General features: G+C 36.9%; 1 protein-coding gene across 7 annotated transcripts in view; it reads left to right on the top strand.

Moving 5' to 3' along the window:
- Positions 1 to 26,812, top strand: part of LOC127968142 (low-density lipoprotein receptor-related protein 1-like) — a 157,498-nt gene that overhangs the window by 66,047 nt on the left and 64,639 nt on the right. For 4 of the 7 annotated variants that reach the window (XM_052569058.1, XM_052569059.1, XM_052569063.1 and 1 more), the window contains exons 16-32: positions 3,908 to 4,048; positions 4,137 to 4,262; positions 6,253 to 6,369; positions 6,979 to 7,059; positions 8,286 to 8,453; positions 11,189 to 11,371; positions 11,861 to 12,058; positions 12,947 to 13,192; positions 14,167 to 14,364; positions 14,580 to 14,787; positions 15,984 to 16,148; positions 16,393 to 16,637; positions 18,267 to 18,398; positions 19,233 to 19,460; positions 21,109 to 21,283; positions 21,895 to 21,989; positions 26,642 to 26,791. In XM_052569058.1, the coding sequence (XP_052425018.1) occupies positions 3,908 to 4,048; positions 4,137 to 4,262; positions 6,253 to 6,369; positions 6,979 to 7,059; positions 8,286 to 8,453; positions 11,189 to 11,371; positions 11,861 to 12,058; positions 12,947 to 13,192; positions 14,167 to 14,364; positions 14,580 to 14,787; positions 15,984 to 16,148; positions 16,393 to 16,637; positions 18,267 to 18,398; positions 19,233 to 19,460; positions 21,109 to 21,283; positions 21,895 to 21,989; positions 26,642 to 26,791 (2,856 nt within the window). The remainder of the gene's footprint in view (positions 1 to 3,907; positions 4,049 to 4,136; positions 4,263 to 6,252; positions 6,370 to 6,978; positions 7,060 to 8,285; positions 8,454 to 11,188; positions 11,372 to 11,860; positions 12,059 to 12,946; positions 13,193 to 14,166; positions 14,365 to 14,579; positions 14,788 to 15,983; positions 16,149 to 16,392; positions 16,638 to 18,266; positions 18,399 to 19,232; positions 19,461 to 21,108; positions 21,284 to 21,894; positions 21,990 to 26,641; positions 26,792 to 26,812) is intronic. The other 3 variants (XM_052569061.1, XM_052569060.1, XM_052569064.1) reach the window with 1 other exon arrangement.

Raw genomic sequence — 26,812 nt, 5'->3', positions numbered from 1 at the left:
GATGAAATATATAGGGAAAACTTTGTCTTTTATTCAACTGAAAAACACTAAATGCAAAAATTTTTGGTGCATTTTGAAATCAGCTTTATGAAATTAAACATTTTTATTAATGTTATGAAGTAATAAACATCATTTAAACACTGCACAAGGTTTTGCCACAAACTCAACTGACAAGTAATTGCACATAAATTCTTAACACAAATATCCCTTTAAACAGGAAGTGAAGCAGTCAGTCAAGTTTATTATTTAGTAAACTGATTTCCACTTTATATATATATATATATATATATATATATATATATATATATATATATTAGGGATGCACCGAAATTTCGGCCACCGAAAATTTTCGGCCGAAAATGGCCTTTTCGTTTTTCGGCCGATAGACTTTTATCACCGAAACAACACGGCCGAAATGTTGTGATGACGCAAACAGAAACCGCGACCTGCACGTGCACCTGCATAGCGCAGACCACGAGCTCCCCGCGACATTCACTTAACACCAGTGAGAACATTCTCTCTCTTCTTACTCCTTTATTCGCAGCACTAAAGCGTCTCCTAACAAAGAGATTAAGACGGACCACGAAGTGAAAACAAAGAAAAGTACAGTCTTATAGAGTCTGTTAGCACACGTCTCACTGAGATCTTGTCGGATCCTCTGCACTTCATCGCGAATGTGCTTGATCCGCGTTATAAAGACTAGGGCTGCACAATTAATCGAATTTGTAATCGCAATTACAATTACAGATGACACAATTATGTAATCGTTTAAAGGCACAATTACACAAAAAAAAAGTTCACTTACATCATTCTGTGTGCATAAGATATGTTGTTGTTCTCTCTACAGATTATCTTAAGGGTTTTTTTCCCAATTGTTTGAATTTCTTTGTTTTAATATAACATAATACCATGCATATATTTACTTTGGTTTGGTTTCTCAGAAAAAATAAATAAATAAAATAATAATAATAATAATTATATATATATATATATATATATATATATATATATATATATATATATATATATATATATGATATTTGAGGCTTAAAAAAAGGGGTGCATTAAATCTAAATTGTGCTAATCGTAATATATAATCGCAATTACAATTTCAAGGGAATAATCGACAATTATGATTTTTGTCATAATCGTGCAGCCCTAATAAAGACCATTACTTGGATGCGGAAATAAGGCAGCGCGCACGAGAAATGATCCAGGCCGCGCTGGATGCGGAGAACCCGTGTGGAGACGGAGAAGCGCCAAGCGCAGGAGACTGATCAGAGCGCAGAAAAGACTGGTCTCTGCACCAGATGAGTGGCATGCACCCTCGTTGTCTGATATGTTCAGTGAAATTCTGCAAGAAAGTGCCTCAAATAATAATAATACGTTGGCTATTTTGTTCTTAGGCTACTATATATATATATATATATATAAACACACACAATATATACACACACACACACACACACACACACACACAAACATATATACATACATAATATCAGATTGTAGCCATATTTATGCTAGATTTTCTGCTAGATTTCTGCTTTAATTTGATAAAAATGTTTATTTATGCCCTGGCCCTATTTAAATACACTCTCTCAAATATTTCTCAAATGTCAGGCAGATGACAAGCTCAACTGCTCAACAGCTAGATGGTTATCTGTCTGAAGTCCCCATCCCCAGAAGTGATAACAGTCTTGCCAACTGGAGAAGTAATGCACTTTCTAGTCCTACATAGAAAAATTTCAAATGCACTTCACCTAAATGCACTTTGTTTTTATGAGAGAACTGTTCATTTTAAAACCTTTCTGCAGGCCAGTAGGCCCATTATTATTAAATATACACATGAGTGGGATAAATTTTTAGTTTGAATTTTATTTTATACTGTGCATTGTTGCAATGTGCTTAATAAAATTTGCATCATTTGTAATTATGTATTTTTATGTTTTTTTAAGTTATGTAATTGTAATTATCTTTGAAACTTTAATATTAATTTATGCAATTGCAATGTCTTAATTTTAGTAAAGTTAGTACACGGTCATAGCAATAAATGCAATGGTACTAATAATTGGCATAATTTCTTTCGGTGTTTCGGTTTTCGGCCTTGGTTTTCTCTTTTTCGGTTTTCGGTTTCGGCCAAGAATTTTCATTTCGGTGCATCCCTAATATATATATATATATATATATATATATATATATATATATATATATATATATACAGTATGTAATAAACATGATTTATCCATTTAAAATAATAAATCAGTGGTTCCCAAACTGGGGGGTGCAGCAAGGCTAAGGGATAGTTAGGGCCCTATGAAATTCATTAGATGTTTTCCTAAATTCCGTTTTATTTCATTTTTCTAAAAAAACATTTTTCCATTTTGATTATTCTTTATTGCTTTATTGTTTCTTTTTTCCAGTTTGAATTAATAGTTAAATTAAATTTTATCAATTAAAAGCTTGTCTTATTAATCAAAATCATGAAACGTATACATTTTCACATCAATTTATTAAAAGTTTAACAAAAATTACAAGTTTAGGGCCCTATGAATTTTTTTTCTCACTATATTATTTTATATTTATTATTGTTACCTAATTCTGTTTTAGCATGACATTTCTGTGACATTCCTTGCAAAACTGTGAATTATGTTTTTATGACTGGATACAAACTAGACTGTGTAATTTTCCCACTTATCATTAGTCCACTTGCCTGATGTTAACAAAAAATATCTTACATACCACTACTGGTGAAAGGGCTAGTGTAATGCAAATATACTTGAAAGGTCTGTGAGGATATCATAACGTTCTCGCGAGACCAGTCAGATCTTGCCACATCGGATCTCCTACTAAACATGCATCTTAATTTTATAAAAAATAAACACACTACAACACAAAAACTATCTTTAGATTTATTCACTCGGGTGGTCATCATAAATGCATTTCCAAATGTATCCATTTGAAAGTTTAAAATGTTTGTAACATTATTATTGTTGCCCAAATAATTACAATAAGAATATTATTGGGATATCTGTTTTGAAAAGAAAAATGCTATGATGTCAGTCAAATTCCTCTTTTGCATTGTTTTGGCCAATGAATCACATCCAAAATATGACTTTAGGGAGGAAGAGAGAGAATTTTAACCATAATTGTACAAAAACAAAAAAAAAGTACTCTTAAACACCACTTCTTGCAGACTTGGGGGTTTAACAACCCATCTTTTTTGAAGTATCTCATCTTCTGAAATACGTGGCAGATTGCGTCATCTTCTTCTACTTGTTCTTCTCCATTTTATGACAGGTAGCAAACAATATTTTAGTACTGCCGCGTAATATGCTGGAAGACAGGCAGTAGTCCTGGATTAATAACGATATTATCATATGAGTAGCATTTGTTTCATTTTTTAAACAATTGCATTATTGTCAAAGCCTGCATGTTGCAACACTTCTAATTTAGGTATCAAAGGTAATTAACTATGGTGGTTTGCATGTTACTTTGTACCATGAATGGTTGAAAATGGCTTTTAAAGATTGGTTCACAAGAGGATTAAGTAGTGCTGAGGAAATCACAATGCTAGAAACCTCCATTCAGAGCGACCCAGGTGAGAGATGTGAGGAATACAGCAGGATAAGAGTTCATTCAGTCCTGACAAAGAACAAAGCAAGAAACGCTTGCTGAGCTGAAACAAATCTGTTTGTGCCAGCTGCTAAATCATACTGGCAGATAATGCATCGTTTCTAGGGTTTATCTTGTGACTGACTGTTGATACAATCAGCTGAATTGAACACCAAGCGGTTTGGTTTCTGTATCTGAATATTTGAAACAGAAACTCTTCAGATGTTTCTTTTCAAAGAGCCTGGCTTTCAGCAGACTTATTTACATTCTGTGTGTGTGTGTTTCTCTACAGCCAACCCGTCTTACATTCCCCCTCCGCAGTGTCAGCCGGGAGAGTTCGCCTGTAAGAATAACCGCTGTATTCAAGACCGCTGGAAATGCGACGGGGATAATGACTGTCTGGACAACAGCGACGAGGCGGCTGAACTGTGCCGTGAGAACACACTCATGTTTAACTTAAAACTCCCTCCTTGTGTCAAGCTACCAAACACATACAGTGCTTATTGTTTGTCCATCTGTAGATCAGCACACATGCCCTGCAGACCGCTTTAAGTGTCAAAATAACCGCTGTATCCCAATGCGTTGGCTGTGTGATGGAGACAACGACTGCGGCAATGATGAAGATGAGTCTAACACCACATGCTCAGGTACACACTGTAATCTGAATTTGCAGCACTATGACATTATACAGATAAAGTCCAAAGATTCAATCTGTTTTGATTGTATTTTGGCAACTTTGATGTCAATAAGTGTTTCTGCGGTGTGCTTTGCCCTGTGGAACCTATTTTAAAATGCACTTCATTTGACAACTGAAATGCCCAGAATTGACCTTTTTTATATAAATCAAGAAAATGTCTTAAATAGTGTCATGACTATCCCAAATGAAGGGCAGGGATTACATTCCTAAAACAATGAATTTCTAATTTCTGAGTCATTGGTAACTGACAATGGACTGAAAAATATGAATTAGCCTATGTCTTGGAGAAGTTTCCTATAATTAAGTAAACGCTCATAAACTCCACAGTGGAAGGTTTTGTGCGTCACTCCAGAATAATATCTAAATTGATAGTAGGTGCAATTAATTAATTAATAACAATCAATAAATCAGAAGGAGGTAAGCCATTATATAATGTAGTTACAAGATTGGAGATGAACGTTTCATCCAATTAAAGAATTGAAAACAACAATTTGGAATTGATTCCCAATTCAGTTCAAAGACTAGCAATCAGAATCTCGCCCTACTACCTGATGATAAATGCCTTTTTACAGTGTGTCCTAACTGGGCTTTTTTTTTTTTTTGTTCACACTGCAATCCAAATTCAGAACATTTACTGTGTAATATGCAATTAGGTGGAGCAATGAAGTTTCACTATGGCCAAAGCTTTCCCTGTACAATACCATAGAAATAAAATCCTAGTCACCCAAGAAATGCTTCTTTTGTAGTGCACTTTAAATGCACACACACACAAAGGTCCAACAAATTTGGTTTATCTCAGACATGAAGTCTCTAAGTTTAAATCGACATTAATCACACTGATAATTGGAACTTCAACTGTTGTGCTATATTTTACTTCATGGCTGAATTGTTTGGTTTGCACTCTTTAATTTAGACTACATCTGTTTTAAGGATATGGCTGACTATGATGCTGCATTTGCAAGTAATTCTAGACTGCAATAGAGCCATTGCATAAAAATATATATTTAGATAAAATGTCGTAATTAACTGGGAAACTGAGTTGGGGGGAAAAAGGAAATGGTTTGAAAACATAGTTTTCTTTTATCTTCAGACATATTTGTAACATTCAAGTGCAATATTTAGGCCCATATTTCAGTCTTGAAAATTATCTGGAATTATTTCAACATGTTAATGGACATAAAAACTGTTAGTGCATTTGTTTTTTTTTTATGTAGTTCTGCTACACACTGCATGAATATGCATAACAGGCTTATGTAAATCACATAGCAGTTCTAGACATGTGGAGCTGGGGAGGTGGAGGGTTTCCAGAGAATACTTAAGAAGAAACAACTTACAGCAAACATTGAATTTAAATAAAGGGTGTCCATTCGTGCTTCATCAGATTGTAGCTCCAGTCGGCTCCAACACGCTTGCCTAGAAGTTTCTAGCGAGTCCGAAGGCCTTGATAAGCAGGTTCATGTGTTTAACTGGGGTTGAGCTAACAGCTGCAGGAAATGACACTCCAGGAGAGGCCAATCAGCTTGTGCCATGTAAATTCAGTTAGGTTAATCTTAAAATCAGTTTATACTTACAAACATTCACAATTATAACAATGCAGTAAGATTTTTGTATGCATAAGAAGTCCAGAAATAATACACTACAAATGCTTGTGAAACAGATTTTTTTCATAAAAAAAACAAAACAAAAAAACACCAAGGTACATATGTTCTACAAAAGCAATATGTAATTGCAGATAAATTGAAGATTAATTATTTCCACAGAAAAGCAGTGGAAAATGGATTTAAATTCTTGGAAGAGAAGGACTATACATTTTCATGTTTATATCTGCTGCTTTTAAATTTTGAAAAAAAAAAAAAGAAAAAAAGAAGAAGAATATTTTACTGGCATACAGATAATTTTAGATTACATTTAGATTTGAGAGTTTTGGTTCTCTGTTGCAGCTCGGACTTGTCCTCCCAATCAGTTCTCGTGCGCCAGTGGCCGCTGTATTCCCATCTCCTGGACGTGTGACCTGGATGATGACTGCGGGGACCGCTCTGATGAGCCTGTATCCTGCGGTAAATGATGCCCCTTTATGCTTATGGCAGTTTATTAATATTTATACATTTGACCATTACTATGCATGTAATACTTTTAGAAAAACTAGTTCAGAGAAGGTTTGTCAGATTCAGTTTCAAGAAATGATTGACATTTTATGAATTTATTCATTTTATACATTTGCATTTTGTAAATGTTATCAACATTTAGAAATACATCTATTTCGTTTATCAGTGTAATGGCTCATGTCGCAAAGAAAATTGATCTTTGATCAATTAAAATCAAACCTTCCTATTATAACTATTGATAATATTATTATTGCAATTTTATTTACTACAGCTCTTATACTGTTCCTGCTATTTTGTTGTGTAAAACACATACTGATAGGGCAATGTAAATAATAAAAAAAAGATTATAGAATATTTGTGAAATGAATCTTGTAAAGCGTAAATTCACTAAGTCATACATGTATTATATACATGCAACATGCAACAAAAACTTGCACTTGAAATACTACTGTTTCATTTAATTATTATTATTCTTCATTATGCTTTTGGTTATATGGGATAAGGAGTTTTAGTTAATGTTATTTGTTTATTGATTATTCATAATGATGTTTGTGTTGTCAGCATACCCGACCTGTTTCCCGCTCACTCAGTTCACCTGCAATAATGGACGCTGTATCAACATCAACTGGCGCTGTGATAACGGTGAGCTGCTGACATCTTCTCATCTCTTTCGTTTTTTTGTGTCTGTTGCACTGTTTCAACAGATTTCCCTCATTTGTCTTTGTTGATCATTTCATGTGTCTTTTGTGTAACGTCATGTCCTCTTCTCTTGACCATTTGCCCCTCCCCCTGTGTCACATGGGCTGTGTGTTGCAGAAAAGGATTGTGGGGACAGCTCTGATGAGTTCAATTGTCCGAAACCGACCGGTTAGTGCATAGATCAACATGCACCATAAATTTACTTGTGTTATAACAATATAATAAGGTCTGAACAGGATTTTCATACACATTTAAGGCTGTGGAAAAGTCTAAAATATCTGCAGCAATTCATTATTTCTAAGACATGTCTTACATTATGGAAAAAGCCTGCCCCGCAATAGTACAAATATAATAATAATAATATTAATAATAAAATAAATATAAGTAAATAAGCTAGCAAGCCGCTGGCCATCTCCCTTTAACTAACATCTCTGGTAACATCTATAAGAATAGACTAGTATTAAATATTAACCAGTGTTTATTCCCAATGGTGCATGTGTGATCTATGCAGTTTCTGTGATATTTATTATTCATTTTTTTTGTTGCAAATTGTTAACTGTGAAATCTGTTTCTAAAGAAAAGTTGCCACATTTACTACATTGTATTGATGTGAATACTCATATTTCAGCCTATATTGTTTGCATATTTGTATTATAAATGGTTTGTATTAAATCATAGCCTGTAGCTCTCATGGACAAGTATATCTGGGAAAAATATTTCCCATCATTTCTGCTACTTTTAAATTAGTAAAGTATTAAAAGTACCTAGTTTTTAGTTTCAGTCAAAAGTTTGGATACACCTTTTCTATATCTTTGCTATTATAAATTATATTTACTTTAATAAAGTATATTAAAGATAATTTGAACGACACAAATTATAGTATGGGACTTATGTAATGACCGAAAATAATTCCACACAATCTTATATTACATCTCAAAAAAATCTGTTCATTCTCTTAACTTTGTGAGGCATTCTGGGATGCATTTAACCAATGTTGGGATCCCAAGTATTTTTCTGCAAAACTAATTTCAATGAAAATTTGTTATATCAACAAGTTTATTATGATCATAAACGTGTTCAAACCTTTGGCTGATGATGTACTTTAAAACATGGCTTACTTTAAATTTTGGATGTTGATAGCATATATTTGGCAATTGAACCTCTTGCAGACAATGACTGTGGTGACAACAGTGATGAAGCCGGCTGCAGTCATTCATGCTCCAGCGCTCAGTTTAAATGTAACAGCGGTCGCTGTATACCTGACTACTGGACCTGTGACGGAGACAACGACTGCGGTGACTACAGCGACGAGACTCATGCCAACTGCACTAACCAGGGTGAGTTCATGACACACCATGCAACACTAGACAACAAAATTGTGCTGCCTTCTTTTGGATTAATTCTCAGGCGGCATCAATGTGTTGAAGTAGGAATGGAAAATATTATGAAAGCTGTTGGATGTTTAAGCAGCACCTGCTTTTGGTTCAATTGCCAGGAAGTGAGAGCTACACCAAACTCCTAGCGCACTGTTTAGAAAGAGTCATCTCTCATAAAGGAACTCCAGGCAAAACAAATATACACAGAATACACAGAGATCTATCTATATATATATATATATATATATGTCTGTCTGTCTGTTCATGTATTCATTCATTCATTTTGGTCAGATGATACCAGGAAGCTTTGCACCAAAATCTTACCTTACAAAAATTAACTTTAAAAATGGATTTATCACAAATAAAACCAAATATATATATATATATATATATATATATATATATATATATATATATATATACAGTAGTTTCTGTAGGATAACCATGGTAAAATCAAATTAACCATGTTTTTGCTACACTAACCAGAGTTTAACCATATATTTGTTATTTTTAGTAAAAGTGTGGTTATATACAGAAGGAAATCAATCTGCTAAAAAAACATAGCTACTACACTTTACTATAATAAAACCATAGTTCATTTTCTTAAAGGAAAATGTATAGTGTAAGAACCTTCATTCATTCTTCTTTCATTGGACAGTGATCCAAATAGAAAACATCTCAAATATACAGCGTTATGTGTGCTCCAGGACCAGATTCATGAAACTTAAGCTGTTTCTCACCATATACGTGTCTCTTAGGCTTTGATTTAGTGCTGCTCTTTGTAAGTCATGGTGTGAGGTTTTTACTATTACAGATTACATGTTAATTAGGAATCCTTGCATTCATATACACCACACCTATTTTTACCCAAATATTCTCTCTCCCATGGGGATACACGTCTTTGCCAGTGGTTCAGTTAGTTCCGGAGTCAGATATGATCCACATTACAGGGTGATAATGATTTAAAAAAAAGATTAATGCTAAAAAATTAAATAAAAAAACATTTCACACAACCACCCCAATAACAGTTGTATTTGTCTTCAGATGACTCACAGTGTTAACCGTTGTTAATTTTTATTCAAAGTGAATAACAAATAAAGAATATAACAATGCAAGTGATGCATCTTAAGTAGTGCTGCAGCTATTGATTCTTTTTGTAATCGATTAATCTAGCACTTAATCGATTAATCAGATACATTTGTTGTGTGTGTTTTTAAATAACAAAAACAAATAATGCATAACAAAAATGATGTGGCTGTAAAATGATCAAGCATTTGGCTTTTATTTCTTAAAAAAAAAAAAAAAACAGAGGTATTGAAAATATTTGTTTTATGTAGATTTCTACACCTGCAGCATTTATCATTAAGCTACTAACATATAATATATAATTTCTGGGGTGAGCCAATTTGCTATGGTTAACCTAGTAACCTTTGTGTGTGTGTGTGTGTGTGCGTGCACGCGTGCTGTGCATGAGGAAGAGTGACGTCCCAGTCAGGCCAGTTGCTTCATTGCAGTTTGTGTGTGTGTGTGTGTGTGTGTGTGTGTGTGTGTGTGTGTGTGAGAAGGGGTTCTTTTTTTAGGCTATACTCTCTTGCAATTGAATGTGAATACATTTACTACTTAAAAACATCAAAGCTAAACATCATATCTAGTCAAACTGCATCACGACATCGCTACAAATACATTATGGGATTAAAATCAGCGAACATCAATATATAGGCTTAGACTGTGTTTTCAGCGATGCTTGGTGAAACAGCATGGAGTGGATGTTTTCGGTTCAGATGCTGAATTATTGAAGTCGTATTGCTGTGGACTGCCAGGTCTGCTTTGCGGTAGACACATTGCACCTTGTTCTCTTCTTTTTTAAGAATGTAATGATCCCAAACTTTAGACATTCTCTGCGGTTTATGGACATCTTTACTCTCTGCCATCGCCATCGCATTCAAAATGTATCACACACCATGGTGTGCTTCCTGAACATTGAACAATGGTCTGTGTGAATCAGATCCCTGTGCGTATAGTGTGCATCATAGGAATTTAATGAGGCTTTGAGGCAGAGTTTTTGCCTCTAGGAATTTTTGTAATCGAGTTAATCGAGTAAGTCAATTAATCGTTTCAGCGCTCATCCTAAGGAAACAGAAACAGGAGAAGTTACACAATACATGTGAGTTAAAGAAAACTGATAGAGATGTGAATGTAACAGTTAAACTACGGGGAAATAGTAGGAAATTGTATTAATAAAGTTCCAGACATTGTAGAACTCAAATCTTACTGTGATACTGTGCTATAGAAATGTTATCCCAAATTTCAGAGCTCACTTCTTGTTGTTGAAGTGATGTAATGTACAATTGCTAGCTAGCTGGGAAGATGAGGGGCTCTGTCTTCACTAAGTTGGAAATGGAAATGACATTCAAACTGAGCTGTTGGTGTAGTACTGATAGGAATAGGTCCTTGTGATGTGGTGTGTACTGATAAAAAGGAAAGGGCCAAGCACAGAACCCTGAGGTACACCCATGTTTTTTCATATGATTCAAACACTCCTTCTCTACAGGTTAAGCTCTCTGGGATCTTTTGAAGAGTGTATACTGTTACCAAGTATCTTGTATGAAAATTATGAACCTAAGGATTGTGTAGTTGTTTATACTTCAAATATTGCCATACAATCTCTATTTAATTCTTCTTTTTCCTGTCCACAGCAACCCGTCCTCCTGGTGGCTGTCACACAGATGAGTTCCAGTGTCGTGTGGATGGATTGTGTATTCCCCTTCGATGGCGGTGTGATGGAGACACTGACTGCATGGATCTGAGCGATGAGAAGAACTGCGAGGGTGTAACACACATGTGTGATCCAGCAGTAAAGTTTGGCTGCAAGGATTCTGGTAATGATGACGAAATTATATGTTATTTGTTCAATTTAATAGTCTGATATTCTCAGAGGAATCAGAAAACTGATTCTATCTTATCTTGAGATTCAGTGATCCATGAGTAGACTTAGTTTATGAGTGAATGGTTCATAATCATCACAATCTTGGTAATTTTTTTCTGAATTAAGTGAGGTGAGGCAATAATAAAACATTCTTATAAAATGTCCTCTCTCTTTTAATGTATTGCAGGGTTTTCAGTTTATAATAGAAGTTTATTCAGATATTTTATTTACTTATTTCTAAAAAGAACTGACCGAATCAATTAGGTCATCATTCAAAATTGCTTCAACACTTATTTATTTGATGATTTAAATAAAAAAAGAATGATTCACCTTATAATGTATGAAGATGAGCTCTTTCCCAGATTTCATTGTTCACATGATCAATGTGACTTGTGTCAGTTGTCATGCTAACAGGCATATCTTGTGTGTGTTTGTTACGTAGCGCGGTGTATCAGTAAGGCTTGGGTATGCGATGGTGACAGCGATTGTGAAGATAACTCTGATGAAGATAACTGTGAGGCGCTGGTGTGTAAACTCTCCCATCACGTGTGTGCTAATGACACCAATATTTGTCTGCCGGCTGAGAAACTGTGTGATGGCAAAGACGACTGTCCTGATGGTTCAGATGAGAAACTCTGTGGTAAGATTTATCACTGTTACATGAGGCTCAGTGCACCCTGAGATGGTTTTCATTGAGTGCAGACTGAAACTCACACTATCAGTACATGGATGAAGTAATTACTGGTGCCTGATACTGTTATTGATGTTTCTAAAAGCTGCATTGTAAAAAGCTGCATACACAGAATTCATAGTAAAGGTATCATTTATGGAAGTAAAGCATTTTCTGTTCATAGTTTTATTAATTCAATGATTTATTTAACTGATATTATTAAATTATAAAATGTATTTAAGATATTAAACATATCTTATTATAATGAAATATTAGTTCATATTTATTCTTTAATTGGTAAGTATACTGTAAGTAAAAAATGCCTTGCTTCATAGACTTGGTTATACATCTGACTTAGGAATAGTATATTTATAAAGAATAATTGCTGAAAATGTTAAATGCAAAACATTTAATAGTAGTCATTAGTTATACGGTAGAAATGTTTAATGATTGACTTTTTTCTCATATATGGTAATTTACAGCTAGAGACAGACAGAAAGAGTTGCACGTGTATCTCTCTCTACAAACAATGAAGCTGTGAGTTTAGTTACTTCAAAAACAGCTATTTGCCCTTGTTGTTGAGAAATAATTCAGCATTGAAGCTCTTTTATTAATAAAAGTCACAGGTTACTATGCTCGTGGATGTTTCTGTGTGCACAGTGCAATCTCTGATCTCTCTCTGTGTGTGCATCAATTAGTTCAGCTCATTATTATCATTACAGTGATTAAACTGCGATGAACAAACAATCACATCTATATTTTGAGTGACATTTGTTTGTGTTGGGGGTGGTTAGGCATCATAATGTTAATGTTTCATCCTAGGATTTGACCATTTAACGGCATTGTTTCTTGGTTTAGATCTGTGTTCTCTGGACAATGGTGGCTGCAGTCATAACTGTACAGTGGCCCCGGGTGAGGGCATTCTGTGCTCGTGCCCACTGGGAATGGAACTGGGCAACGATAATAAAACGTGTCAGATCCAGGGCTTCTGTGCCAAACACCTGAAGTGCAGCCAGCGCTGTGAGCAGGACAAGTTCAACGTGAAATGTTCCTGCTATGATGGCTGGGCCCTCGAGCCTGACATGGAGAGCTGCAGGAGCACAGGTGAGATCCGCTCGTCCAAAGCCTACTAAAAGATGAGAAGGCTTTTTTTTTTTTTGCATATATGTTTAAGCTAATGAACTTATAATGTGATAATAAACTAATAAATGTAATGCATATTTGTTTGTCTTACATTTAGTCTTATAAGTCTCACAGGTTTATTCGTTTGTTATTAGTTTATGTTAAAACTGTGAAATCTGAAATTAATGGTTTTGTTTTTCGCCTTTATTTCATTTTGGCCTTCAGAAATGCTTTTTCCCTTTTTTCTGGAATAAGCACTGATGCTGGAAAATAAAGTAATGCATGCATGCATACATAAAATGGAACTTTTGAAATGGTCTTGGATTGATAATTGTTTGAAAATATCCAGTATCCCAAAATATATCCACAAACAGATAAAAATGAATAAGTTAGGGTAAGGATTGTGAAAACTAGACTAGATATGAAAATGGTTAAGGTTCACAATATTTGTCAGAATATCTATGTGTACTGGCACATCAGTTTCACTCGCACATAGGAAGTGGTCTTCTGTAGAATTACTACAGCTGGGAGTGATTTTGTTTTCCTACAAAGAAGGTTTTAGTTTAAGATTTGGTCTGTGACAGAACAAACGCAGAGAATTGCGAGGAACTGTTCAGCAGTATAATAGGTGGTTTATTTTTGTAATGAAAGAATGCAAATGCCAGAAGAAGGAGGTGGGGTTGAAGATTTACTGTGACAGGAAGAGGCACAGCAGCCCACTCAGCCAATCAAACGATGAATTATGGATTGTTGGATGTATTCCACATTCCTTTCAGAAATAAAAACATTTTATATAAACAGAGGTAATGTCACAGGCGTGTATGGGATTGCCACTCTCACCTCATTTTACAGATATGTTGTGGAACAGATGATGTTGGAAAATATCAGAGCTTTGGCCCTTACTTAAGCGAGTCATGAGTTATGGCATTCTTTCAGTGAGTCCATTGTTTTTCCAGATCCATTTAAACCCTTCATCATCTTCTCCAACCGTCATGAGATTCGACGGATTGATCTTCACAAAGGAGAGTTCAGCGTGTTGGTGCCAGGCCTGAGGAACACCATCGCACTCGACTTCCACCTCAACGAGAGCTCGCTCTACTGGACTGATGTTGTTGAGGACAAAATTTACCGTGGAAAGCTGTCAGAGAATGGTGGTTAGTTATATGTACAGTATATATATCTATTCTGGTGTTTTAAAATGTATGAATTTCAGGACTTTTTAATTTCTCCACGATGAATTCAGACAATGAACACATGCATAATCATAATATGGATTTTTTCAATGTACTAATAGTTAGGTAAAAAAGAATGTTTCCATACATATGTTTTCTGTGTTGCCCTCTCTTTCTTCCATTTTTATTTCACACAGCAGCACTGACCAGTTTTGACGTGGTGATCCAGTATGGATTAGCTACTCCTGAGGGTCTGGCTGTAGACTGGATCGCCGGAAACATCTACTGGGTGGAGAGCAACCTAGATCAGATCGAAGTGGCCAAACTGGACGGGACCATGCGCACCACTCTACTAGCTGGAGATGTGGAGCATCCGCGGGCCATCGCCCTGGACCCCAGAGAGGGGTGAGCAGCCCATCATTATTAGTTCAATACTTCTGAAACTTGTATTGAGCCTCATCAGGATATTGTGTCATTGTAGTATTGATTATGTAATTGTAGGATGGTTCATAGATACAGGAAGAAGGAGACTCAACATAAACATAAACTTTCATTACAAACTCATGATAATTTCATCTTGCTTTCCTTCCGGAGCTCCTCCATGAAGCTCAGTAGCACTCGCACCAGCGGCCACACTTGGTTTTTTTATTAACATTTTGAATTAGATCTCATTTTTAGCCAATTTTCAGGTTTCTTTTTAAATTTAATTTAGGTTTTATCAAATTTGTTATGTGCTATTTAATATTATTTTTGATATATTTCTATACTATTCTGAATTTATATATTTTAGTAGGTACATTTAACTTTAGGTAGCCAAGCAACATTTTTCATCTTCATTTGTGTAGGTTTAAGTTTTTCATCATTTATATTTAATGTAATTTCTAGTTGACACAAAGGTAATAAACATTATTTAAAATGTTTAATTTTAAAACCAAATAAAAAAAAAAAAAGTTAATCTAACAATATTTATATTCAAAAGAAACGTATGTGCAAAATTGGAATATTGTATAAACACGTCACTTCCTGATTAACTTATCTAAATATCACAAAGAAAAAAAGATTTGCATCAGTGGGAAAAGGCACTGTATTTAATAATGTTTCCATACAATAAATGACAAGCGTCAGAGCATGCAGACGGAACGCGGTCATGTTATCTTATTTTCTTATAGAATTTATGTTCTAAAGAATGGATGGTCTGGATGTGGATGGCGTTTCCATCCAGCATTTTATTATGTGATATTCCAAAATGCACATGAAAGTAGGTCAAGGGGAACATAGCTGATAACAACAATGTTTTAAGATTCCTGTGTAGGTGCTTATTTCTGGATAATTGTTGTACTTTGTTTTCAAGTGATCTCACTGTATAATCACTTTTTGATTTTGAATGTTTCAAGTGCTCTTAAAGGAATATTTCACCCAAGAATAAAACTGAAAAATGGAAATGGAAATAATTTACGTTGTTCCAAATACAAACAAATTCTAAAGAACGTTGATTCTGCCCATTTCCAAACAACAGAAGAATACAAGCTGTATAAAGAATGCTGGCACCAGAACACTTTTGACAGCAGCATTAAAAAATCATCTGTCCTTTGATTCTGTAGAATCCTTTTCTGGACAGACTGGGATGCCACAATGCCCAGAATAGAGGCTGCATCCATGAGTGGACATGGCAGGCGCACCATTCACAAGGAGACGGGCAGTGGAGGATGGCCCAATGGACTAACTGTGGACTATCTGGAGCGCCGAATTCTGTGGATAGATGCCAGGTAACATTTGAAGAATCATGAACATACATACTGCCGATAAATTCGGCTGTTCTGTACACCTGCAATTCAGTCATTTCCGGCAGTAATTTACCGCATTCTACAACTGAATGGACTCCTGGAAAATGCAGGTAGTGACAACCGCATTTGAAGAAATACGATGTAGGTACATCTTGACTCTGTGTTGACAGATCTTGATCAGAAATGAATGACCATATACATTAATTATTTATGTCTTGTGTCTCAGATCTGATGCGATCTATTCAGCCAAGTATGACGGGTCGGGACTGATCGAGGTGCTCAGAGGACATGAGTATCTCTCGCATCCGTTCGCTGTGACGATGTATGGAGGAGAGGTTTACTGGACAGACTGGCGCACAAACACACTGGCCAAGGCCAACAAATGGACTGGAAATAATGTCACAGTGGTTCAGAGAACAAACACGCAACCTTTCGACCTGCAGGTGTACCACCCATCTAGACAACCGCAAGGTAATCTTCAAACTTTATTTTAAAGTTACTTTGATAGCGATGTTACTAATGGCTATTTCACAGTGGTATGTATCAAAGTTATTACCATCTAATACCGTCAATGTACTGTATAGTACCACTACAGGATTTTTTAATAGATTATTTAATTTTAAGAGTATCTGATACAAAATGCTTGATTCTAATGGATTCCAAAGGCATGAATTTTTTCCCCAAACCAGTTAAATGCAAACCTCTCATCCTGAAGATTACATTGGTCATATCTATCACAGTGCTGAATGTCTACATAAAACTGAAAAATAATATGCTAACTCCTAGGGGTGGAATGGTACACAGATGTCACGGGTCGGTATGTACCTCTGTTCAGGGGTCAAAACTAAAAAAATCGACTTTCTTTTCATTTATTTTGAACAGACAGTGGTACAAATTATATTTTTTTCAACCTAAATGTGAAAATACAAAATATTAGTACGTTATGTTAAATATATATATAATCTGCAGTACATGTACATATAAGGAATAAATTCTTGAAATATATTTGATTTAGTTTACAGATAAACAAGGGGAAAAACGTAGCCTATATATGCTGAGTTTCAGTTAATTTTTGTGACATGCTTAATTTGTTCAAAATGGCATAAAGTGATATCCTAGTTTTCTTTATTTTACAAAAGCCCAATGTTTTGTTTTCATAGTGAGTGTTCATATGATGAGGGGGTGGGGCCGAGAGACGTGGGAACGGTGCACCCGCGCCACTCACTGGTCCAGTCCCATGGAGGAGCTCTGGAAGGATAAAAGGAGAGAGGACCAGCCCTACACTCTATTTTTTCTTTTGTGTGTCGTCCAACGAGGGGATGCCACTTTAATTTCATTTTGTTAAAATATATTTGCTACATTGGTGTCGAAGGAGGAGACGGGACCCAGCGAACACTTAAACAAAATGTAATAATAATAAAATGAACACACAACTTAAAATTGTGTTACAGCCCCTCACAAAATAAAGTCCAGGCCTAGTCCTCTCATCTTTCACTGGTCGTCATTTTATCCTTCCGGAGCTCCTCTGTGGGACTCGAGACCGTGATAGTTTGGTACCAGTACATGTATCGTTCCAGCCCTGTTTGGCCGGGTTTGAGCTTAACTGGTTTGTGATTGTAATTGTTTTATTAATTGAAAGATCATAGGTCAAATTGAGGGAGGAGCCAGTCACTTGATGGACACATGTGCTGATGGTGTTTGGCGCCTAATAAAGCAATATGTGAATAAACTTGTCATGACAGTTTAGCTCAGCGACTTCATTTTATTGAGGCAGACATCCATTTATTCATGTCTGACCGGAGCAGACACACGAGATGAATTGGTTTGGATATGCTTTCAAAGGATCCACTATCTGCTTTGAACCCATAACCTTTGGATTTCTTATTCTTACTTACTTTTTCATACATCCTACCCTTATCAAACTGCATAGATACAGATCATGAATCATTCAAATATGCACAAATCTCGGCCAATTCTTCTGCATTAGTCTGTCATTGGTTCCTGTCTCAGCTGGTTTGGTTTCTTGGTGGTGGCAATTCATTTGAAGGTGGTAATGACACAATAAAGCTCAATACTTCACCGCCTGTCATCTCTCTCCAGCGCCGAACCCGTGTGCTGCTAACGGTGGTTTGGGCCCATGTTCTCACCTGTGCTTGATCAACTACCATCAGACGTTCTCCTGTGCCTGCCCACACCTCATGAGACTGAGTGAGGACAACCACACCTGCTACGGTATAAACTAGAGCTCGTCTTCTGATTCATTCACAACCTGATGGAATCTGGAATGGGTTTCTTGATAGAGTCCTGCATGGATTAAAACAAGCAGAGATCATTTTAAATCAAACTAAAACTATTACAAATATTTTCTTGTTAACTGAAATAATTAATTAAAATATAAATATAGATGCAAGCAACAATTAAGTGGCCAAGCAAAATTAAGGTCAAATTAAGAGCTAAAGAACTGTCTTTAATTATCCAATCCTGGTACTGGTGTTCCTACGGAGCCCCGCACATGACATGCAAGAAAAAATAAATAAATTGTGCGCACGATTTACTAATTCGTTCCCTCAATTTACTAAAACTTGCACACGATTACTATAGCGTTCCCTCGATTTACTATTGCATTCGCTCGAATTGCTAAATCGTTTGCACGATTTAGCAAATCGAGGGAACAAAATAGTAAATCGTGTGCACAATTTATAAATCGAGGGAACGCAATAGTAAATCGAGGGAACGCTATAGTAATCGTGTACACATTTTAGTACATTGAGGGAATGAATTTGTAAATCGTGCACATGATTTAGCCTTATATTTTTTCCTGCGTGTCATGTGCTTTGTTTGTTTTTCTTTCAGTGCAGAGTGCTTAAAAGATTCTAGACACACAAATGTATCATCCTTTCTTATAATTAATAGATTTATGTTTTAGGTTGACATTCCCATATGGATAGTCAAGCCTGCTGACATTGATTACCACCGGGGAATCTTTCTTCACTGTGACCTTATGTCTGGTTTGATTCCTCTCATTTTTGGCCCCAGTCATGACGGGTGTCTCTGTGTCTCTTCCAGAGTCACGTCAGTTCCTGCTGTACGCCCGTCAGATTGAGATAAGAGGAGTGGACATCTATAATCCATACTACAACTACATCATCTCCTTCACCGTCCCTGACATCGACAACGTCACGGCTGTGGATTACGACGCTCTGGAGAAGCGCATCTATTGGTCTGATGTTCGGACTCAGACCATCAAGAGAGCCTTCATCAACGGCACAGGAATAGAGACGGTGGTGTCTGCAGGTACAGCGTTCATTCAGTCTGACTTCAGTTTCAGTGGAGTTAAAGCAGTTGCACTTGTACAAAAGAAAATAACTACTTCAAACAGTGCTTTTATTCGTTATGTTTTGTAATTACTTTGTTCTTTGGCTAGTGGATTTGCTACATGGGATGAATATTTTAGAAATGCACTTTGCTGGACACTTAATTGCAGGTAATGTCCTGCAGTTGATGTTAACTGCTACACAAGCTGTTCCCAGCATTACCAGACTAGCACATAATTACATTTTGTGTAATCAGAAGTTTAATTTTAAAGCACTATCTTTCAAAAGTTGGGGGTCAGTATGTTTTTAGTTTTTTTTAAGAAACTGATGCTTTTATTAAGCAAGGTAAATTAAATTAGTCTAAAGTCACAGTAAATGCATTTATAATGCAACAAAATATTTCTGTTTCAAATAAATGCGGTTCTTTTGAACTCTCTCCATTAAAATAATAATAATAATAAAATAACATATATGACGGTTTCCACAAAAATATTCAGCAGCACATCTTTCAACATTGATAATAATCAGCAATGATTTCTGAAGATCATGTGACACTGAGGACTGAAGGAATGATGCTGAAAATACAGCTTTGACCACAGGGATAAATTACCATTTACAATGTACAGGATTCACATATTTTTATTTTTTTAAATGTATAATATATTTACTGTGTTTTTTTGTCATATTAATACATTTGCCGTGATGTGCGGAAGAGACTTTTTACCAAAAAAAAAAAAAAAAAAAATTACTTTTGAGAAGTTCAGGTTAAAAAGTTTCAATTTGAAAGCAGAAGCTGGTTATGATTGATTGTTATCACAGTCCAAATGTAATTGTAACTAGTTATTCTGTGGGAATAAAAGCATACTTGGCTTTATATACTGTAGTATATGAATACTGTATGAATCTTCAAATACTATAACCAGTTTGCTCAATTGAGAGGAACATCTTCAACCAAATCATGGTTGTCGAAATGACAGATGCTTCTGTATAATCTGTACGACATTCCTTCTTCTGTGGATCACAAAAAGTATATATTCTGAAGAATGTCTTAGTGTTTTTTGTTCATACAGTGCAAGCCAGTGTTGTGTTGGACCCCACTGAATTTCATTACATGGACAAAAAGTCAAACTATTTAAAAAAATATATATAATTTTTTTGTGTTTCTCAGAAGTCTGTCATTATGTCAACTACAAGATAAAAAAAATAAAAATAATAAAAAAACACATGAGTGCAAATAAATGATGACAGCATGTCAGATTTTGGCTAACTATCCCATTGAGTTCAATCCCATAATTTACACAAGAACTTAGAATATGAGGATGTTGTTGTTAAATCTAGTTATTGTCATCGTGTACAGTGCAGAACTGCTGTCGTGTTTACAGTCAAGTGTGGTTTTAGAGAGTGCTGTGTAAGTAAAATTAGCACAGCCCTCAAAACCAAATTACAGACATGTTGGGTTTTACGATGAAATAATGACTCACATATTACCATCCTCTTTCTCTTCATCCAGATGTTTAACCCTGTGGAAATGCATGAATGTTTAGATTTCTTTGTCTTTCATCTGATTATGTTGATTTAAAGAATTCATATCTGGAAATGGTTATTTGGTGTGTCTTGCGTGTGATCAGATATTCCCAACGCACATGGTCTGGCCGTGGATTGGGTGTCACGGAATCTCTTCTGGACCAGCTATGATGGCAATAAGAAACAGATCAACGTCGCCAGACTGGACGGCTCCTTCAAGAACGCTGTTATTCAGGGCCTAGACAAACCCCACTGCCTCGTGCTGCATCCCATACTGGGGTGAGTCCACACGTGCCACAAACACTAGTGACATTTACCCCAGAAAAACTAACACAAGAACACATCCCACTTCCTAAAGGCAGGAAAACAGGATGCAACCACATACACTCTGGTTTTCTTATTTTTACTGGAAGACAAAATGACATGGAGTATAGGCTTTAGGAAAGTTTCCATTTGATTGTTTTTGCATGAAAGTGAAAAATATATCTAATATGCAGCAACATTTTCACATGGGTTTTTAAATGGGCATAGGGCCCAAACTGCTTTTCTCATTGTTCTTTGTCATTGTCTATCACGCTGGTGGCAGTAAAGCATGTAATGAAATGCAGTAAAATCATGGAGTGAAATAGTCACCCATTATTATTATTATTATATATATATATTTTTTTTAATAAATCAAACCTGCAAGTGAAACATGCACCATGTTTATTGTTTTACTATCATTGATATGAAGCACTCAGCACATGCTGCTTAAATAATGAAATCATGATTTTATAATCACACAAGGCCATATTGTGATTTCAGTTTAATTCTGATTAATTAAGTTGAATGTTTGGTGAAAGGATAAAACCTGCTTAACATTCTTCTTTTCTTAACTGTCTCATGTCCAGGAAACTGTACTGGACTGATGGAAATAACATCAGCATGGCCAACACGGATGGCACGAACCGCACCGTGATCTTCACCAATCAGAAAGGACCAGTGGGTGAGTGACATCTGAGACAGAAGAGACCGTGCTCTCGGTCATTTCCCTCTGGTGTTCATTCAGGCTCAGAAAGCGTATTACAGGATCATACTGTGTTGTATCTCTAATTGGATGGATACATTACTTATGGGGATGATATTAGAATCCTTCCCTAATTATCATTTCCTGTGTGTACTTCTGAGCTAACAACAACCATTCACCAGAATGAGAGGATCAGGTGTTTTCAGTGTTTTACATTCTTCAAATTTTTTGATAGTTTTTATTTTGGTCCTTTGATACATAAAATGGTAAGCTGACAGGAAGCAGTGGGTGGAGAGACTGGGACAGAATTAAGAAAGATCTCTAGTTGGGAATTCAGCTCGCTCAAACCATCCTGAAGACTTGGCTCCAACATGTTCATGCCTTTTTATGTTATTTTGTAACAATTTATTTTCATTTTTAAAATTAAACTTTTGATTTTCTAAGACATTCCTGTTGTAAAAGTAAAAAAAAAAAACTTGTTTTGGAATTTCCAAGATGGCAGTATTTTAATATCTTCTAATATCAGTCACCTGTCACCGCCTCACTACATTTCCCAGCACCCTTCCTGACTCCCCCCTGCACACACACCTGCCTTCAATCACCTCGTCACCTCAGTCAAGTCTGCACCACACACTCCATCGCTGAGTCCCAATTCACCTACTTATACTACGACCTAAAAGTATGTACTTTTTTTTGTGAGGAAAGAGTACATACTTTTGAGTGTGTAGCAAAAGAGTATGCACGTTCTGGGACATACTTCGATGACGTCATGCAACATGAATGACAACGTGGTTTGCCTAGTTACGCACACCACAACTGTTAACGTTTCATTCATTCTTTATGTCCAATAAAATTTGATTTAGTTTTCCCATCTTTTTTTCTCATCGTTTTTTTTTTTTCACAATACATTTTACAATGTGTTCTTCTACCGAGTTGAGGAGTGAAGAAGCAGGACGGTGTCGTCGTAGAACCAAACGCAGGTCGTTTGTGAGGCGGCTGGTTCTGACGTTCATGTGCAATGTGTGTAACGAAATAACATATAACTTTAATTAGGGTTAAACATTTGAATTCTTACACTTAAAAGCTGAGGGCGCATCTCCGCTGCTGCATCCGGGTGCCATGTTTACATCACCGCAAAGTCATCGCAAAGCTCCTGCCTCCCGCATGCAATGGGTTGTGGGCAATATTTGCACTTAGAGTGTGCATTGATCTGCAATTCGAATTCACTTCGCATTGATCTGCACTTCGGAAATAGTAGACCATCCAGGTATCTTTGGAATACTCTTTTCAACATACTACGATTTGGGACGTACTAATTCTAGTTTCGGATACTATTTAGGACGGATAGTATACGAATTGGGACTCAGCACATGATTGTGTGACCTCTGGGTACCTAAGCCACAGAGGTCGATCAAATCTCCTGTTCTAATAGTTCCTTCATCACAGCCACACATGTGGATCCTAACTCCTCTATTTCCTGTGTTCCTAGCTCCCTTGTTATGGCCATGGAGGCTTTATCTATAAATTCAGGTGGTCTCCAGTACTGCCTGCTCCTCCATGGCCCACCCTCCTTTCCTGGAAGAATTCTGTTTCTGTAGGTGTGAGGTCATGCTTTCCAGGAGGAGAAGTACTGTCATGATCACCTCTCCCCTCCCTTTCCTGGTTCCCACCTGCACGCACTTGATAATCACTCTCACCTGCCTTCAAACACCTCATCACCTCGGCCCTATATATTTCTGCACCACACACTCGATGATGGTCTGGTCTGTGACTAGGACTGCTTCTATTACTCCAGCGATCTGCACACCTGGATTCTATACAGAACTGTAAACATTCTATACAGCTGGGGTGGATGTTCAAGTTAGGGCCGATTGAATCTCCTGTTTTCCTGGTTCTCTCGTCACTGCCACGAAGCATGATCAAATCTCCTGTTCCCCTAGTTCTTTTGTCATGGCCACGTAGGTAATTCCTAACTCCTGTATTCCCTGTGTCCCTAGCTCCTTTGTCACAGCCATGAGGGCTTAATCTATAAATATGTGTGGCCTGTTACCGCCAGCACCACCTTGGCCTCCAGTACTGCCTACTGTTCCTTCCCTCCCTGGTTGGATTCTGTTACTCTAGGGTAACACCTTCCAGGAGGGTAGGAACTGTCACAATCACCTGTCATCTCTGCACTAAACTTCCCAGCACTTTTACTAGCTTCCACCTGTGTGAACTCAACAATCATCGTTCCACGCCTTTAATCTCCTCATATGTCTGCACCACGCACTCAATGATTGTCTGGTCTGTGACTAGAACTACTCCTGTTACTCCCATGATCTGCTCACATGCATACTTACCTTGTGGATTCTTCCTCCTCTCTAAAGCAAGCTCTTCCTTAAATGCCTATACCAATATGGCACCGGTACCTATGGAACCGGTATGCACTGAACAGAAGAAGAACGCAGATTTCAGTGCCTCATTTCGGTGCCTCTTAAATGCCTGAGCGATTGATTGAAATATGTGTCCTGGTTCTCGAGATTTACACAAGAAGCACAGGCGTCGCTAGGCTTTTTTAGCGGGGCTATAGCATTTAGCTCCATAAACTGAACACAAAGTCGCGACTGCCTCAGAGTCAATCCGCATAAATGACATTTGAAAACTGCGGCAGACCTGTCTCCTCCGGTCTTTCGGCACGCTCTTCAGACTGCAGCGGATCAGCGCGAGCGAACTAAAAGACCACGAGGGAGAAGTCGGTTTCCCATTTACTGTAAAGTTGATTCATCATCACACGCAGCTGTTTCCTCCAGCGACAATCTAACCATTAACACATATGAACACATACTTTAATTATACATATTTAAATATACTTTATACATACACTACTGTGCAAAAGTCTTAGTCTAGTCACTTAAATAAAGTCGCACTTTATTTAACATTTTTTGGACTGTTGAACAGAAACACCTGTCCACTGCAATGATAGAGCTTAGAAGTGGCTGGACAATTTTTAATATAACTATAATTCGTATGAAAGAAGAAAGTCATATACACCTAGGATGGCTTGAGGATGAATAAATAACAGGCTAATTTTCATTTTTGGGTGAACTAACCCTTCGATGCAATTTCCCTTTAGTGAAATAACAATAAACAATACATATGTTGCAGTATTTATTAATCTTTTTCAACGTTAAAAATGCATAGTTCATGCTAGCTCGATCCATGAACTACTGTACCATTGCCAGAAGTAACTACCGAGCTAGCAATGACATGTGGGGCCCAGATGAGGGCTTCATGGGCGGCAAATGTGGGCCCCATTATGGGCTTGCACCCGGGATCCATATTGGGGCAAGCCATGGAAGCCCAGACGTACTAAAAGTGGGACCTGTAAGGGTACTGCATGGGTCTCCATAGGGCAATTCATGTCAGACCCATTTGGCCCCCACCTGACTAAAGGGGTTTACATTTACATTACATTTATTCATTTAGCTGACACTTTTATCCAAAGTGTCTTACAATTGATATTTATGTCAGAGGTCTCATGCCTCTGGAGTGTCTTGCTCAGGTACATTGGTGTCTCACAGTGGATTTGAACCCGGGTCTCTCACACCATAAGCATGCGTCTTATCCACTGCGCCAACACCACCATGAATGCCCCTATGGGCTTAAAGTGGGCTCTGTAAGGATCTTTAAACCGATACCGATATTTACCGATATTGAATTTTAAAGCCAATATTGGCCGATAATTCAACACAGCGTAAACTTTGACCTATTTTGATGTATTTTACATTTTTGGGAAGTTACATTTTTCATTTTCTGCACGACTAACAAAAATGACTGATGGATTGTTTTGGCAAAAGATCTACATGTGTGCAATGTCTGCTCTTTGGTGACTAGCATGACTTGAAATGTATTGAGTTACAATTACTCAATCTCAACATGCTTGATTAGCCTACATGTAGAGTTACTACAAGTTACTAAAAATTGTACAGTAAGTAATTACATAGCTCTATAGGCCTACATAGTTACTTTGCGCCTCTGCCATGCAGGACCCATGTGTTCCCAGTTCAAACCCAACTTGGACCATAAATATGCCATTCAAGACCCATATATGCGTTCCCAGATCAAACCCATGCCCACTTGGCCCATAAATATGCTATGCAGGACCCATATATGTGTTCTCAGTTCAAACCCATGCCCAGTTGGCCCATTCCTGTCCCTTAAGGGGCCCATGTAATCAGCTCATATGAGCTTCCTATGTGGGACTCATACTACAAAACCTACATGGGACCCACTGATTTCACCCAGTCAAAGCCCATGCCCACACAGTAACCATGGAACCCGTACTTAACCCATCTGTGCCCCACATGTCATTGCTGGCTGGGTATTAGTTTTTGGAATGTATAATTTTATAGAAGTATTTAAACTATGACAACTAATGTTGTTAACAAATGGAACCTTATTGTAAACTTTTACCTGTATGTTAATATGTGTGGTTAGTAAATGGGACCCAATGTGTCTGATGACCTTCTTTATAATAACTGGTGCAGGGCCTTAGTATAAAACAGTAAAACATGTTTAAACAGTTCAGAAACCATTGAGAATTATAAAGCACATCTGCATTCTTTTGAGCTTGGTCTGTGTCTGTACTGCAGGTCTGTCCATAGACTATGACAAGGAGCACCTGTACTGGATCAGCTCAGGAAACAGCACCATTAACCGCTGTAAGCTGGACGGGTCAGGGCTGGAGGTGTTAGACGCGGTCAAAGGCAAACTCAACAAAGCCTCTGCACTGGCTATCATGGGCAAGTATAGCACTGATTGTT

Source organism: Carassius gibelio, chromosome B11 (genome assembly GCF_023724105.1).
Source record: "Carassius gibelio isolate Cgi1373 ecotype wild population from Czech Republic chromosome B11, carGib1.2-hapl.c, whole genome shotgun sequence".
In the NCBI taxonomy this organism is placed as follows: Eukaryota; Metazoa; Chordata; class Actinopteri; order Cypriniformes; family Cyprinidae; genus Carassius; species Carassius gibelio.
The sequence above is the reverse complement of the archived record's forward strand: the minus strand, read 5'-3'. Positions and strand labels throughout refer to the sequence as shown.